The 17,604-nt window shown below is 35.5% G+C and overlaps 1 protein-coding gene across 4 annotated transcripts in view; it reads left to right on the top strand.

The window, feature by feature from the left end:
* Window positions 1–17,604, top strand: part of USP15 (ubiquitin specific peptidase 15) — a 57,884-nt gene that overhangs the window by 12,983 nt on the left and 27,297 nt on the right. For 2 of the 4 annotated variants that reach the window (XM_041411354.1, XM_041411353.1), the window contains exons 3-6: window positions 1,148–1,278; window positions 3,935–4,061; window positions 8,839–8,984; window positions 11,504–11,565. In XM_041411354.1, the coding sequence (XP_041267288.1) occupies window positions 1,148–1,278; window positions 3,935–4,061; window positions 8,839–8,984; window positions 11,504–11,565 (466 nt within the window). Of the gene's footprint in view, window positions 1–1,147; window positions 1,279–3,223; window positions 3,314–3,706; window positions 3,725–3,934; window positions 4,062–8,838; window positions 8,985–11,503; window positions 11,566–17,604 lie in introns of those variants that run through there. The other 2 variants (XM_041411355.1, XM_041411356.1) reach the window with 2 other exon arrangements.

Genomic DNA, 17,604 nt, shown 5'->3' with positions numbered 1-17,604 from the left:
CTTAAATGCTTCTCCCTTGTTTCCAGAACATTTGGATGAAGTGAGAGCAATGAAAAGTAACAGGTAGAGATTTCAGTTAATCTCAACATGTGCAAAAAAGATTGAATATGATGTAATGCACGTGTCATGTTCAAAAGAAGAGATACGCCGTCAAAGCGGGCGCAAGGAAGTAGGTATTTAGAGTAGCTGATCGTTCATCATAGAAAACAGTGTTGTATATGAGGGACTGAATTGTCAGAATCACAGTATCTGTTTGGTGGTTCTGAAAAAAAATTATATTAAAAGGAATGTTGGTATTTTTAGAAGGCGATAATAGAATCCAAATTACACCTTCTCACCATATAAAATCAGTGCAGAAATACTGTGTGAGTCTTGTGAAGAGTTATGTAGACCTGAAGAAGTGATTGTGGATTTCTCCCCTCATTGTGCTCCCAGTTACAATGTGATGTGATGCTTCCTGCATCACATCACATTATTAGGAAGCACAGCTGCCCTAATATTTGAAGCTCACAGTGGCTCACATCTGGAATCACCTCTTAGACCTAAAAGGTAGCTGCTAGTAATGAGGATTGAATGAAAACTAAAAGCACACTGCTTAACTTAAGAGATTCCAAGTTGTGCTTCACTCAAGAGCAGCATCTCCCCTTCTCTGCAAAGAATTTTGTAGTGACTGTTAACAGAGCACATAGGATCCTTGAAATAGGAGGTTGTACTATGCTATTTTCCTAGTCTGACTTAGGGTGAATTACTTCAAAGTTTGTTTTTGACCTACTGTTAACTACTCATTCTCATTTTCAGCTGTGGAAGTATCCATGATGATGTGGGAATATGTGTGAAGTGAGTGGGAGAAATGAATTGGTTTCTCTGAAAGCTAGGATGATGTGTGATAACAAACTAGGTGCTTATAATTGCATGGGAATATAAAGTTGTCACTCTTACTGTAAAGAATGCCACCTGTAATAGGTGTGCTAAGCATAAACTGGATAGTTTGACTACATGGTTTCAGAAGACCTGCTTTGAACACCATAATACCGCTAACATAATTGTGACTCAAAATACTTTGTCTGCTGTTTATGTGAAAAATGTTACATTAAAAACTCAAATACAGAATTACAGTATTCAAGTGAAAATAATCTTTCTCTTATAGACGGTGATTCTCAGTCTCTCAAGGAACATCTCATTGATGAGCTGGACTACATCCTTTTGCCAACTGAAGGCTGGAATAGGCTAGTGAGCTGGTACACACTGATGGAAGGTCAAGAGCCAATTGCACGCAAGGTACTCTTTAACTACCTGCTGGGATTAGTATGATTCAGATATACTCCTGCAAATACGCAGGAGTTGCACAGGAATTGAATAGCAGACTTTTAAGTCCTGGCCTATGATAATCATATCAAGAACTCCTGCTTTAGTTGCTTATTGATATTGAATTTTTACTCAAATTTTTGAGGCTTAAACCTGTAATATCGAGGCAGGGGGATGCAAAGGATGACATAATACTTTCATTTTCTGTGAGTAAGTTCTCTTAATATCTCAAGAAGAATTTGCTTTAGAAGCTTGTATGGCTATTAATGCAAATAATCTTGTAATTAGGTAAATAACTCTAAAACTGTATTCACTATGTTAGTAAAAAGTCTGGCTCTAATAATGTTAACATTGGTGGAGTAATTGGTAGTTTCTTTCTGATAAACACTCTGCTCAACTGCTTGCTAAGGGAGTTATTTCTTTAAGCAAAAGCTTACCTCAGTGCAAGTAATAGGCCACGGTATGGTGGATAGTGTGGCCCTCTATCAATATGAGATACTGAAAAATTAACATCTTTACATTTTTTTGTTTGCTCCAAGCTCATAACACCCTTATTATTCAAGGTGAGAGGACATTTCACCAGTTTATTGATCATACAATCTTTTTTTGTGTTATTTCTTAAGATTTTCGAATTAGTGATTACAGTTGCATCCTCACTGGACTGAATTACTTGGTTTTTAAAATACATTTTGGTATATTTATCCTTTTTGTGTTGGCTACTAGGATGCATTTTTTTCAGTTATGGGGATCTTTATTTTAATTCCTTTTAAATCACTGAAAAATATTAGGCTTAGAATTTAGTTTTATGATTCCTGGTGTAATGCAATTTTGTTTCTTTCTTATGACATAAGTGTGGTCTAACTGCATGCATGCTGGCTGCTTACTTAAAGTCGACTCTTCCGATAAATGGTAGATATAGCTGTAGAAGAAGTTTTGGGTCTTCAAAATTAATTTGGCCAGTAACAGAAGTTTGCTATAAGGGTCTTACAATATTTTCTCTAATATGATAAAATAGTTGATTTTTGGTTTTGTTTTAAAAAGACATCCCTGAAATGTCTGTCATTTTGTCTAGTTCTGTTAGAGCTGAAATCCATTAAAATAACTCTCCTTCTTTAAGATATATCTGTTATCAACTTGGTATTGTTTCTTCTGAAGATGGATTTCAGTAAACTGCACACTCTTCCATCATGGTGGTAAAGTAAAAAGTCTGTAATTTTTTCAGTTAGGGAAGAAAATGGTAGGAAAGAGCAGTGAAATTAAGAGTAATTTCCATTCCACTTGGAAGTAGCTAACTGGAAAAATACATGGAGTATAATGAGTGGCCAGGTAAACTGGCATAGCTTTGTTATTTTCTGCCAGTATGAACAGCAGTTATCCTCTGAGAATCATATTCCAATTCAGCATTTTTGTTTCTGATGCTTTTGTCATTCATCGTTATTTTTCCTGTTTGTCATTATGAGTTGCTTTTTTTCTCATAAACATGGTATTATACTTCTCTTTCATCCCCTTTGTTGCATCAGCTATTTTTGAAATGTGGATCCAAATTTTTAATTGATAAAATTTTGTATTTTATCTACATCAAATAATGTTAAGACTACTTGTAATAGGTTGTACTGCCACTAGTGTGTCAGTTTTTATTCTTAGAAATGTGTTAGCTTCACTGCATAGTTTTGTTTACTGCCACTATTTTGTTGTGACTCCAGTAGATGAAAAATATTGAGCTGCTCAAATTAAGATGCATTTTTGTTTAAATGCCATGATTGACAGTCATTAAAGGTAAGGCCAGAAATGTCATAATTCACTAATTTCTTCGTTCTTTTCCTACGGCACATACATGTAAGTTATATTTGTACAGCAGATAGCAGATCTCTCCTAGTAATTAGCTGGTAGCTTTATTTTAACCGTATTTGTCAGATGTATCACATATCAGGCTGATGGTTATTTTTGGAGCAGTCTACATGACTATGCAGTTACACTTTGGAAGATCAAAAGGAAAAACATTTAAGAGGTGACCCTGAATATTTTTTTTTCTATATTTTACTTTTATTAAAAAACAAATCCTGTATATTTAACTCTTCTGTAATTCTGTTTTAAAAATGAACATAGAATAAACAACTGTAATGAGTAGGTAAAATTTTAAATGAATGTACTCATTATCGGAACGTAAGTGGAAGATTTTTAGGTTTTGTTTAAAAATGTGATATCCAGATTTTATTAGTGTGTAGTATATTTTTCATAAGTATTCTTTAACTGTGAAAACTAGTTCTTGATATTCTGAGGAAGTAATATACAATTAATGTATTTGGAAATAAAAGTACCTTTTGGGTGTTTCTACCTTTTGGTCACATATCTTTGGATTAAGATTGCATATTTGTGATTTCTCCTTTCTACACTTTGAAAGTCGTCATGTTGTACACAGGTAAGACAACTATCATCATGGAAAACAGTACTTTCTAGTTTACTGTATTTCTAAAAAGTTATAGGAGAATTTTAGTTTTCATTTTTTGCATTTATTAAATGTCTTATATTACATGAACTTCAGTTTCTTGAGGAGTTCTCAAAAATATCTTGAAGCATGTACATATAAAAACATACTCAGACTGATATGTGATCCCATTCTGTTTTTCAGGTCGTTGAACAGGGTATGTTTGTAAAGCACTGCAAAGTAGAAGTATATCTAACAGAATTAAAACTGTGTGAAAATGGAAATATGAACAATATTGTCACACGAAGATTTAGTAAAGCTGATACAATAGGTATGCACAACTATTTTCTAAAAATATGTGATTGGCAATTGTATGTGGTAGCAAGTTCTGAATAATTGTCTAGATAAAATGATAGATGGCTATTTTGACATTAAAAACAATAGGAGTAGTTTTGTTTGGGTCAAAGTTAAAAGTTAACAAATTGAAATAGTGAGGGGGTTTAATACAACTGTAAAAATATAATTGCATGTTTTATTTTCTAAGCATCTGTGTTAACTTTAAAGGTTTGAACTTTTAAGAATGTGAATAGTGTGGTGTTGTTTCTTGGATTTCATAGTACTTTTTTGTCGCCCTGGTTTTGTAAGACTTTGTTAAGCCTTCTGATGTTTACATTCTTTCAACAAACTTTCTCACACACAGTTCTGTAAATAACCTATGTTTTGCATTCTTTCATGGAGGTGGAGAGAATGGATGGACCCTTGGTCTGTCCAGTGGCATTGGAGAGGTGGCACTGTCACCCTCCAATCCACTGTCACCTTTGGAAAACTATAAATGTTGGAGTCAGAAAATAAAGGTTTTCCTTTTTGTTCCCCTCGAGAGCAGCAGTGTCTGTGTCATCATTTTGTGCCTTATCACAACACTTTTTCTTGGCTTTTGATGTGTAACTAGTGTATTTTTTATGTGTTTTATTAACCAACACATTTTAATCATATATATGAAGAGAAAGATGTATTACAAAACACAAGAATTTAATAAATTTATTAATGCCTAAAGGTGACCTACAAAGGCAGTATTCTTCATGTTGTGAAGTGGCAGGCCAGGCACAATCTTTTACAGTAATTGAGTCCTCTATTAAACCTTTAAGTTACCTTTATTTGTATTTATTTTGACTGCTCGTTGAGCATTCTGTCATTGTTTGAAGCAGTATTTTGATATTTGACGTTGAAAATATCAGAACCTTTTCAAAGATATTGCTCCTCATTTTTTGGTGTATTTGTGCATGTGTAGCTGAGATAAGAGTCTTTCAGTCGTCTGTATTTGTGTAGTTTTGTACTTCATGCAGAATTGTACTTTATGCCCTTGGCAGTGTATGTCCAGCCATCACTTTGTTTATATTTGTTGGCAGCAGATTATGTTTTTTAGCTTTTGCTTCTCTTTGCATTATGAGTAGTGATTTATACTTACCAGCCTTCTTTGCAGATTGCTTGCTTTAGAAGTAGTCATTTTACTTTGTTAAACTTCAGTATTTTAAGTTGGAAAAAGAGTCACCTCTTGTATCAGAAGAAAAACTTAAAATTGTGAAAATTTCCCTCAAAACAAGGTTTGTTGTTAATTTGGCTTTTTGAGATCTGTTTTAACTTGGGAAGCTATACTTCATTATTTTCTGAGGAAACCAGAAACTTGGAAAAAGCAATTTAACATTGTCCTTCCCTTAGGACCAACTGCAAGCTATTTTGCAGCCATACTGAATTTAATTGTATTACTGAAATTATAGGCAATGGATGAATTTTCTTTCTCTGATCAGAAGCAGGGCATTTTGGAATGGTTACTTGAAGATAGATTAATTTTTTCTTAGCAAAGACAGAATTAAAATTATAAATAAATTGTTGTAAAAGGTAATGAGAAGCAGTCAGAGTTCACTGGCAATCCCCTTCCAGACACTGGCCTTGTTTGCTTTCCTGAAATGTGCATGATACGCTTCTGGAAGCCTTTAAAAATATGCCCTTCCTGAAACTGAAGCTTCTTGTGCAGAGTACAAAGCAGGGCTATCCTAGCCAAAGTGTCCAGAAGAGTTTATACCTTAGAAGAAGAGCTAGTGAAATAGTAACTTATCCCTCTTATCCATTACTAAGATTGTGGGTTTTTTTCCCCCCTGCTTATTACCTCAAGTATATTTAAGGTAGTTCTGGAATTAATGAAATACACAGCAGAAATGCTTATTATATCTATAATAATGCAAGAGGGATCTTTCAGAATCTTGATTATTTTTCACTCTTCCTTGTATATTCCAGTAAGGGATACATATTTATTATAGTTGCAGAAGGCTTCTAGTACAAAAGAGTCAGTAACAGCCCCATGAAACTGAGTAGATTCAGGCTAATATGGTCCTTTCAAGAAATTTTAATTTTTCTGTCCACCATCATTGATTATATTATTTACTGCACTCAAAAAATAGCAACAAGACCTTTCTTAATTAAAAAAAAAAATAAAATAAAAAAAAAAAAAAAACCCAGAGAAATATCCTAAGTATAATATAATACTCACCTATCAGTCTTCAGATATGTGTTATTCCTGGAATACCTTTGCTTTTCCACTCAAATAGATGCTAAGCTAATCTGTGTCAACAAATTAGTACAAAGTCACTTCGGACTGACATCTTAACATTAACTTAACATCTAAGAGTTTCCTTTGGCCAGCATTGTGATTGCACTAGCTTTAGGAGCCAGGATGTATTTGTATTAGGATTCCCTGAACTTTCTCAGCATCTCATCAGGACTGTTCCAAGTAGTCTTTCAGAACAGTACTTCAAGCATGCAGTTGTTCTTATGAGTAAGCTGAATGATTTATAACAATATAGGTTATTATCTGTATGGGAGCTGTAACTTTTAACTCTCAATTGAACTATCTCGAACTGTGGGTATACAGCTGGTGGAGTGAGAGGCATCTTTAAATGGCAGTTCTTCCTGTGCCTTTTAGGCATCATGCTAGTACTGATCATGTCATACATTGGATGTATATAACTAAAACTCCCCAGGGAAATGTTGGAGTCACCATCCCTGGAAGTGTTTTAGAACTGACTACACGTGACACTTAGTGCTGTCATTTAGTTGGTATGCTGGTGTTTGGTGAAAGGTTGGACTCATCTTGGATGTCTTGTGCAACTTGAATGAATCTATGATTTTGCTAGGGGAGAACCCCATACACAGTGTGACTCAGACGGTATCTGTCTGATAAGTTTTCATATATGCTGGAGCAGGCACTTCCACTTTACTTCATAAGCCAGCACTCCAGTAATAGTTGGTGAGGATGGAAGGAAGAATTATGAAGTGAGCATTGGTTATATGTTCATGGATGTACATAAAAGAATCTTATTTTCAGAGTTTCAAAAATGGCATAGTAGTCAAGTGGAACATGCTCTTCCCAGAGTCTTGGACATAATAATTGTGTAGTCATCCAATGGGATTGATTCTTCCTGTCTTGTAATAGTTCTGTTAGCAAAGCTGGAATATGTTAAAAACTAACTTAATAAATATTAGCTTAGTGCTTGTGAAGAAAACTGCCTGCAGTGCTCAGATGATTAATTGCCATGGTATTAATAGAATGAAAAATTATATTTTGTAAATTGTTCTTTCAGTGAAAGCCATAGATAGATCTAGATTTTCTACTTTTTTTTACAAGATGTTGCTGACTAGTTTTATTCTTATATTCAGATATAATTATTTTAATTCATTGGTTGGGAATTGATTCAGACAGTACGTGATGGTTTTTTTTAACACAATAAATCAAATAAGTCTCTTGCTTTGTTGATATCACCTACCTTGTTTATATTATCATCTCCTACAAAAACAGATGATCCAGTCTAACACTTTCTTTCAGACAAAAATGTGTGATAACTAGTATAGAAACAAACTGTATTCAGTTGCCTACAATATCTACAAATATTATATCGGCCCATTGTTCATACATTTCACAAGCCAGTGTCTGGACTTCTGCAAGGCAGTTTTAAGTTTTGGGTCTCAGTTTGACTTTTCCTGTTCAACCTAGTGGAAGAGAAAAAAATCTTGAGTAAAAGGGAGCAAGAGAAGCAGACACACTAGTGTCTTGTCCTTAGACTTTGGAGGAATGTCTTTCAAAGAGAACTCAGGGCCCATTTTTATAATTGTACTTTCAGTGATCATCAGGGATAAAGTGTTTGATTTTTGGCTCCTGTTTTGTGTTCTGTGTTAGCTGTTATGAGATATAGCTTCTATGGGCCTTTGTGAATCTACCAATTGAAAAAAGCAGCTAAGTGGGATTGCTATGATACAGCACTGTACACATTAGTTTAAAAAACCCAACTTTTCAGTAAACTCTACTTTTTTGTAAGGAGAATAGTATTAATTAAAAACTTCACTTAGATATCAGATGTACATAAGTTGTACAACTTTGTACATAAGCTATGCTTAGTACATAAGCTATGTACATAAGTTGTACATGAGCTATGCTACCTTAAAATTATGTAACACTGGTTCTATTTCTGTTAGGTAGAGTAGGAGCTCGCAGAGCTTTCTTTGAATCTTTCAGGGACGTAAAATATTTCACCTTTATTTCAGAATAAATTTTTGTGCTTCAGTTTTACAGAGCAGTCTTTTTTTTTTTCCTGTGGACATGTGAATTAAACTTCACACACATATTATATAGTGTGGTTAGTGCTAATTGCACTTAGATATGGGTAGAAGCATAAAACCCAAAAGGGTTGATTTAAGGAACAGAATGACTTCCTGCACTTGATTTTGCTATCAGTCTCACTTCTGATAATTTTCTACCTCCCCACACTCCTCTGTTCATGCACTCAGAAATTAGTAGATGGCTCCTGTCATCTGTTACTTATCAGCTTCTCTTTATTTGGTCTGCCTTGCTAAGGAATTCAGTCCTCTGACTGTTTCCATTTTAAAGGGAAGCTAACTAGCAACTTCCTGCTTGTCCTACAAAATGGTGTAGTTGCCTGGCAATTTATACAGTTTCATTCATATTTTGAATATGAGGAGATGAATTCTGATGCTTTATTTGACCTTATACTGTTAATGTATTGAAATATTAAATTTGTGTTTTTTCCTTCACAAAACAGACACAATTGAAAAGGAGATAAGAAAAATCTTCAATATTCCAGGTGAAAAAGAGACCAGATTGTGGAACAAGTACATGAGTAATACTTTTGAACCTTTGAATAAACCAGACAGTACCATACAGGATGCTGGTTTATACCAGGGACAGGTACAGTGAAATATTATTTCTTGTCTTTAATACATTTATCTTGTTGCTCATGAAAATGTAGCTATACCAAATGATTTTTGTTTTTTTTTTAAATGAAAATCACTTCCTAATAGATTGTTAGGGATAGAGGATTTTGTCAGCAAATTTCTTGAAATTAAAGTAGTCTTTGTGTGTATTTTCAGGATTAAAGACTGAAAAGAGAGATGAAAGAGAGAATTTAACTCTCCTGATGAATTAAAATTTTTAATATACATCTAAATTTTAAATCTTATGTTTACGAAATTTTATGAAATTGCTGACGTGAATTTGGTAAAATCTGAAGTAAATAATTATTCCTAGGATCTTGGATATGTTCCTATAATGAAATTCAGAATTTGAAGAACTTTTTAGGTATTCTAGAAGAATAATGTCTTCTACTCAGATTCCGCTGTCTAGATTTCACAAACAAAATAACAAAAAAATGAAAATACTTTGATAAGAGCAGCAGAGACAGAGGTTTGTAAGCCTGCTTTAACATGAGACAATGTCATCACTTCAAAATCATCACTTGACAGAGGAATTCCTTACAAGATAACTTTCTCACCCTTCCAGATGAATATAAAGAACAAGCATTGAATGTTAAACTACAAAATATAAATGTAAACAGATTGAGCAATTGCATTGATAGAATAACTTTTCAGATTATTACACTGATTCATTGGTCTTCAAATAGAGTTGAATGTTTTTTCAACAGCTGCAGTCATGCAGTAACACTACAAATGCGGATGGATTAAATTTGATGGCAGTAACTTTAGGCGAGATTATATTAAAGTATTTCCTTTTGCTTTGAAATATTTGACTATAACCTGTCTGCCAGCAGTATTTAGGCTGTGTTTCAGTTTTTTTTAATGGCATGGAAGGTGTTATCAGTGCACCAAAATTGCTGCTTGAACTATTGTGTCCTGTAGCTTCATGCTGCATGCACTTAAAACCCTCACACAGGTCATTTTAACAATGCAGAAGTCCTGGTGGAAGAGCCCATATCTCCCATAAAGGATTCACAACAAAGATGTAACTTGCAAATTATCTCTATCCCAGTGAAACATTAACTATGAAGCAATCATGGTGTAATAAAGCCATGACAGGATCTCTAGGTGACATCTGTACTTTGAGCAAAACAAATACTGTTTAAAAAGGAGTTTAACCATGGTTTCTGAAAATGCTAAATGTTGTGGTAGGCTATATGTGTTTGGTCAGTTGCACTTGCTGACACACACATGGTTATTTTTCTTGCTGAGCTTCCTAATCTAATAATAGTTATTCTGACTATTTCAGACTGTCTAACCTAGTAGTAATAATAGTGTATACGATTGTATGCTTCAAATTTATCAGTTGATTTCTGAAGTATGCCTTTAGAGATTCCATTGAACTCTTCAGTCTAAATCTGCTTTCTGTTTAGTACGTTCTGAGTAAGTCAAGTATGGCAGAATAAGTCTTTCAGCATCAATGACCAAGGATAGCAGACTACTCTGTTCCTGATAGAAAGCTGGTCATGATAGAAGGCTTGTTTTCAATCTCATGCTCAAGTGTGTTCAGATTGAAAATGTGATTACATCTTCAAGTGGCTTATACACAAGGTTTTGAGCATTAGTACTTACCTGTAGTCACGGTGTAGATGCATACAGGCACAGCATGGCAGTTAATTAGTGTCCTGAAACATCAGTGTACAGTTGTGCAGAATTAGTTGCATTGGGAGTGGGGAGTTGGATTCAGTTTAAGCATTAGAGTCTAGTTGCCATTTCAAAGGATCCAGCTATCTCAGCTGTCAATCCAGAAAAAGGCATGAGCTGTTTGTAGGTCCTGTGTCGTATCTGCCAGCATAGGGGAGCTATCTCAAATACCCAAAGGAGTTTCAAATGACAACCGATGCCTGTGTTTGGGACTGAGTGTTCTGTACTCCTTTCCATACCAATAACAAATTGAATGAAATTAATTTCATTAGCCAACTGTCCTGTTGAAAAAATAATGTTAGATATATGCTTTGGTAAAATATACAGGAATAACCATACAGGTATGGTTTTAGGGCTATTGAGGCAGAAAATAGTTTTGTTTGGGTGTTTTGGGTTTTTTTTTTTTTTTTTAATCCCTCTGTATGAGGCAAAATTCCTTCAGGAATGATCCCTTCCTTAACAGGGCTGTTGTATAGACATGTGATTCCTGTAGATTCACAGGTGCTGCTTAAACATTGCAGGTCATCTTCTGACCTCTTGGAAAGATAAGTGGCTCGCCATCCATGGGTTGTAGAGGAATAGAACTATTGACTTGCCCAAATTAAGATGATGGGTGAAAAAAGTAGAGAGGAAGGAGCAGTGTAATGGATGGAATACGGAGTGTAATGGAATATTTTTGAATCTCAGTGATAGTAACTTAAATATCAGTCTTTTCTCGATCACATGTCAGCAAATCCATTGAAAAGATGGAACATAAAGCAATCTATTGATATTTTTATTTCAGTTTTCTTACTACACTTTTTGTGGTAGGTCCTGGTGATAGAACAGAAGAATGAGGATGGAACATGGCCAAGAGGTCCTTCAACTCCTAAGTAAGTTATGAATTCCAGTCACATGATTAGTTTGCATATTATTTTGCTTTATGAAAAAAAGTTTTTAAAAGTGGCGTTTTATCTTGAAAATCAGCCTTCAGATATTTAATTGAAAGGACACCTGAATATATTTGCTATAAGTAAAATAAGTCGAGCATTGTAGAACATAGCATAATAATAGTGAATTCCTGCATATACATTGCTTAAGTTTGTTGATTTCAACCAATGCTATACATTATCCTGCTTAAAAATGGGGAGAAAAATCCATAGTAGAAAACTGTAAAACTCAGCATATTTTTTCTAGATTTCTGTTTCAAAGCACAGTTGAATCTTAGGTCAACACAGATTTTATCAGTATTTTTCTTACATGTAAATATTTTCATGAACAGCCTGTTCCTTTTGTCTTCAGAGCATAATATTTACCCACAAAGTTTACTTGAATTGCAGCCTACATTACCATCATGTGGCTTTTATTCTTTGTTGGGCTGTCATCAGTTAATGCAGAATGATGTTGGTTTTGTTGTCTATTTTTCCTACTACTGTAATGAACAGCACCTTGATAATGGCAAGTGAATAGAAAGACTTGTGTGTTTTTCTTCATTTAACTATTTTTAATTTTATTTCCAGTATCTTAATAATTTTCTCTTGATTTTGAAGAACAGTTGGAACCATTTAATGAATATGACGTCAGGCTCACAAATAGTTAACTGTGTTTCTTGCCTTTGTTGGCTGGTTCTTGATCGTATCTTTCATAAAAAAGTTTAAGTTCTTTTAAGTGCCCTTTATTCCTTTTGAAGTTACGTATGCATGTAGTTAAAAGTCACTGTTCTGAAGCATTTTTATAGTATCATTACTTATCATTTGAAGGACAGTGTTTCTTTATCTTTGGTGTTTTATCTCAAGCAGTTATATTTGGAAGACTATTTTCTATTAAGCTCTTTAATGAAGTCTGAGTTCAATTTAAGATTAGTATGAACAGTATAATCTTGCTTATCAAGATGTTGTAACACAAGGCTTTAAAGAATGTGGAGCAATAGAAATAATGGGATTCTAAGAACTTGAAGTTTAATCTTTGACCTCAAAAAACATCTAGTAGTAATTTAAATTCTTAGTCAAGAATTATCTTTTAGATACATCTTTGAAAGGTTAAAAGAACTTACATAAGTCAATGTCATGGATTATTTTGGAAGTTTTGGTTGGAAGATACTCTGGTGATGGTATCTGCTTTTCTGCCAAACTTCTTTTCCATGGAAAGCATTCAGGAGGAGTATATAAATTAAAGAATATCTCCTGAAAAATGCTTGATTCGGGGGCAAGTGAAATGCTAATTCACAATGCTGGTGTCAGAGAAGGCTGTAAGTAAACCAGCAAATGAGGATATAGTATTACTGTGAGGTTGGGTGTGGTTTTTACATCTGGCAGCTATCAGAAAGTTGGGAATTTGATACTTAAATACACTGTAATAATGGAAAGTTTGCAAAATTTAGTGAATTCAAATAGCAGCTATCAACAGGCCAGGACAGGTAATAGGACAAGTTTTTACATTTGTATAAAACTTCATTAACAACCTAATAAATTATTAAAGGGATAGAAATATTAAACTCACTTTGGAGTTTTCTGTGTGAGGTCCATCAGGATATTGGTTTGTCAACACAAATAGCATATATCCACATACCTTTCTATAGCCCTGTCATTGGTCACACACTGGCTCAGTGCTGAAATTACCTCTTTGTAGTGCTTCTTTTTGAAGTGTACAAGTTGTAAACTAATTCTGATGTCAAGGTATAAAAGGCCATATTTAGAAATGTCAAAATATGGGATATTGGAAAGCATAAAGGATGATAAAGCTTAAAAAGGCAGGATCATTTCGGAACATGAGCTAAGCTTTTTACAGATTCACAGAATAGGTGATGTTAGAAGGCAGCTCTGCAGATTCTCTGGTTCAACCCACTTGCTCAAAGACAGGTCATCTAGTGCAGGTTGCTTGGGACTTTGTCCAGATAGGTTCTAAGCATGTCCAAGGATGGAGGTTCTGCTGCCTTCCTGGAAAACCTGTTCCACTGTTTGGTAATTCCTATTTTGAAAGAAAGTCCTTATATTTACAAAGAATTGCCAATGCTTCCGTTTTATGCCTATTGCCTCTTCTCCTTTCAGTGGACATGACTGAGAAGGATCTTCCTCTATCTTCTTCATTCCCTCCCACTGGTTATTTATACATGTTGATAAAATTGTTTTGGAATCTTATCTTCTCCAGGCTGAATGGTCCCAGCTTTCAGCCTTTCCATAGAGGTCAGACGCTGCAATCCTTGATCACCTTTGTGGTGTCTCACTTGACTTGCTCCAGGATATCTCTGTCTCTCTTGTATTGGGGAGCCCAGCACTCCAGGTGTCTGTAGCCAGTTCTTAGTGGAGGAGAAGGATCACCTCCCTTGACCTGCTGACAGTCCTTTTCCCACTGGGCTGAGGTGGTTGTCCACACTGCTGGCTCATGTGCAGCTTTTTGTCCAGCAGAACCCCAGGTGGTTCCCTGCCAAGCTGCTTTCCATTTGTCACCTGCCCACACACCCACTTCTTCCCAGTGTATTGGTTCCTGGCGTTGTTCCTCCCCAGGTGCAGGCCTTTGTATTTACCTTGACGGGACTTCAGGAGGTTCCTGTTTGCTCACTTTTCCAGCCTTTTGAGGTCTGTCAGAATGACAGCAGAATCTTTATTTTGGTGATTGAAAATGAGAAACAGTAAGATGGAAAGGTGTTCTGCACATTTTCCCTGCCTCTTTCTCGCAGAAGCATAACAGCAATTTTTATATTGCTTCTTTTGGCAATTTTTCTGTATTCCTCCTACTACAGATGATGATTGCTGTCACTTTTTCATGGGGAAGTATGTTAAATGTGTAAGCATATTTTCTTCTGCAAGAAAAGAACATACTTTGAAAGTGGCCAGGTTGGGACCTCAGTTCAGTACAGGAAGGAACACTTTTTAAAATGGTAATTCTGTTTTTCTTGAGAGTATAATGAATTCGTACAAGAAAAAAAGATTGATTATCATCATAATTGTCTCGTCTTCTGAAATTAGAAAAGAGTGATTTTGAGATCGTTTTCATGTAGGAGCAGAGACCATGCTATACAACTTAAGTTCTGCGCTGTGTTCAAGCTTGCCAGTGTTTGCATTTTTTTTATGTGTACTGCTCTTCTAACTTCGGAATTTTGGAAGTAATTGCAACATCCACTGTAAAAACCCTGCATGATTTAATGATATTGGCTATTTTGTCACATTTTATGCTGCTTAAAATGTTTGTGAGTCTTGGGGTTTTTTGTCTGAAAGTATCTGAATGTGGTATACATTCTTCAAATGTTCACAGGGTTAGTCAGGTTTAGGAATAGCTGGATCTTTTGCTTTCTAAGAGGTTGTTTATAGCAGCTGCTGGGACGTTTTTTGTCCTGGGAGTTTGACTTCCGTGAAACTTTCTGTTTATTCTGGAATGTCTTAAACATCACCTGCTCCCAAAAGAGGTATTACTTAGCAGTAATGATCATTTTTGGAGAAAATTTTGTTATACTAGCATGTCTGTGAGTTGCTGTCTCCTCAGTGTCAGACACATGACAAATTTATGCAAACATACAGATCCCAGTTATTTTTGTAGCTTAGTTCCTGCTGATCCCAGTATTTAATGAAGATTTGAGATCTCTGTGCAGACTTCTTTCTTTTAATCTGTGTCCTTATATGGGAAATTATTTCATGTGCAGAAAAAACATCTAATCCTGTTTGAATGGTTTATTATTGTCAAGATGTTATTTTAAACTAAAAAATAAATATAAATTTTAAAAATCTAAAATTGTAGTTCAAATTACTTGAAGAACTGTACTACAAAATCAAGTTACTTATGTTCAGGAAAAACTGTACATCACTTAAAACCTGCTGTTAACTTTGAAACAAGTCTCATGTGTGAAAGGGAATATATTGTTGTTAGTTGGGGCATTTTTTGACCTACAGAAAGGTGAGACTGCACACATTCATAGCTTAGTTCTTTTTCTCCTTGTAATCATGAATGTTTTCTTACAATTTTTTTCACTTTTTTTTTTCTGGTTCAAACTATAGGCCTTTTTATCTTGGAAAAGCATTAAATTTCTCAATTCTTTTCTTTTACTGGTTTGGACCCCATAATGTTTGTTAAGAGGAGGGAACAGGAGGCTAAAATATGTTTAGAAGTCCTTTTTTAAAATAATGTAATGCCCATTTATCCAAGTTTTTTAGGAAAATGTGTCCATGAATCTTCAAAGAAAAAAGTGTGTTTGGTTTTTTTCCCTGATCAGTTGTTATGCAGACAGATGTGCCTTTCTGCAGACAGATGTAACTTTTCTGTAAGAAAGAATTGTGATATATAGAGCTGACTGGGGACTTACTGTGATGTCTTAAATTGTGTGAGCAAGAGCTGTCAGCTGTTTGTCAGCCAAGAGCTGGACTGCCATTTGCTGATAAATAATATTTGAGATAACCATGTGTCTGAGCTCCTGAGGGTAAACACCAAACATAGGTGATGTTAGATATTTTCAAGTTAGTTTAACATGTTAAAAATGAACATAAACATGTTCATTAATACAAATTAATGGAGGTTTGAAAAACTCTTAACAAATGTATGTTCTTAACATTAACTTTTTTTTTATGGATGAATGTTAAACTATCAACCTTTTTTACTGCAAATGCTCCAAAGTGTGATTAGCTGAATTAGTTAGGGTTTGTAAGAAGAGAATAGTTTAACTAAAGCTTGCTATAAAATTGTATGCTAATCCAGTCTAGCTACTGCTTTAAGGGAGAGAGTCCTTGGCAATGGAAGGACCTCTTGAGAAAGTATCACCTAGATCCCCTACTCAAAGCATGGGAAGCTGTAGCAGATTGCCTAGAACCATCTCCAGGCATATTCCCCGTTCAGATGGAATTTTATTTATTTTGTTTTATGCCCATAGACTTTTATCCTTTCAGTGGGCACCGCTGAGAAGATTCTTGCTTCATCTTCATTCCCTCCCATTGGGTGTTTATACAAGTGGTAAGATCGTTCTGGAGCCTTCTCTTCTTCAAGCTAAATAGTCTCTGCTCTCTCAGCTTCTTCACATAGGTCAAATGCTGGACCTTTGTGATGTCTCACGAGTCTTGCTCCAGAATATTCCTGTCTTTCTGGTACTAGGGAGCCCAGAAGTGAGCCCAGCACTCCAGGTGTCTGTAGCCAATTCTTAGTGGAGGAGAAGGATCACTTCCCTTGACCTGCTGACAGTGCTTTTCCCAGTGTAGCACACTGGGCTAAGGTGGTTGGCCCAAGGACACACTGCTGGCTCATGTGCAGCTTTTTGTCCAGCAGAACCCCAGGTGGTTCCCTGCCAAGCTGCTTTCCATTTGTCACCTGCCCCTCCAGGGATAGGATTGAATGGTTTTCAGTCCATCTGAACGTACACTTAAGTAACCCATGTTTCATCTGCTTGTCTGAGGATGTTGCAGGAGACACTGTGGAAAAACTTAAGGAAGTTGAGATAAACCACACCCATTTCTTCCCCCTCATCTGCCAAGATAGCCTCCTATGAAGAGATTACTATCAGGCTGGTTAAGCGAGATACCTACTGCTGCTTTTGCTGAGACACTTTCTCTTCACATCCACCTTGGATCAGAAGCTCTTTGTTCATCCAGTCAAGCTTCCTGCTGCATTTGCTTAATTTTTTACTTCTCTGGATGGACCATTATTGGGCGTAGGAACTTAATGATCTTAGGGTCTTTTCCAGCATAAATGATTCTGTGAATATCATCCAGCTCTCTTGGGGGCCCCTCTTCTCTCTAGGGCTGTATCCCATGGCACTTGTCCAAGCAGATCCCTATAAAATCTAAAGCCTGCTCTGCAGTAATCCAGGGCTGTGTTCTTGTTTTCTGCCATGGTCTCCCTCAGGATCTCAAATTTCACCATCTTAAGGTCATTTTGGCCAAGGCCCCAGCCTTCACATTCCCAACTAGTTCTTCCTCCTTGGTGTTAAGTATCAAATACAGTTGAGAAGCTCTTCT

The sequence above is a fragment of the Onychostruthus taczanowskii genome, unplaced genomic scaffold (assembly GCF_017590055.1).
Source record: "Onychostruthus taczanowskii isolate IOZ18803 unplaced genomic scaffold, ASM1759005v1 scaffold35, whole genome shotgun sequence".
Classification (NCBI taxonomy): Eukaryota; Metazoa; Chordata; class Aves; order Passeriformes; family Passeridae; genus Onychostruthus; species Onychostruthus taczanowskii.
This window is presented reverse-complemented; position numbering and strand designations above follow the sequence as displayed.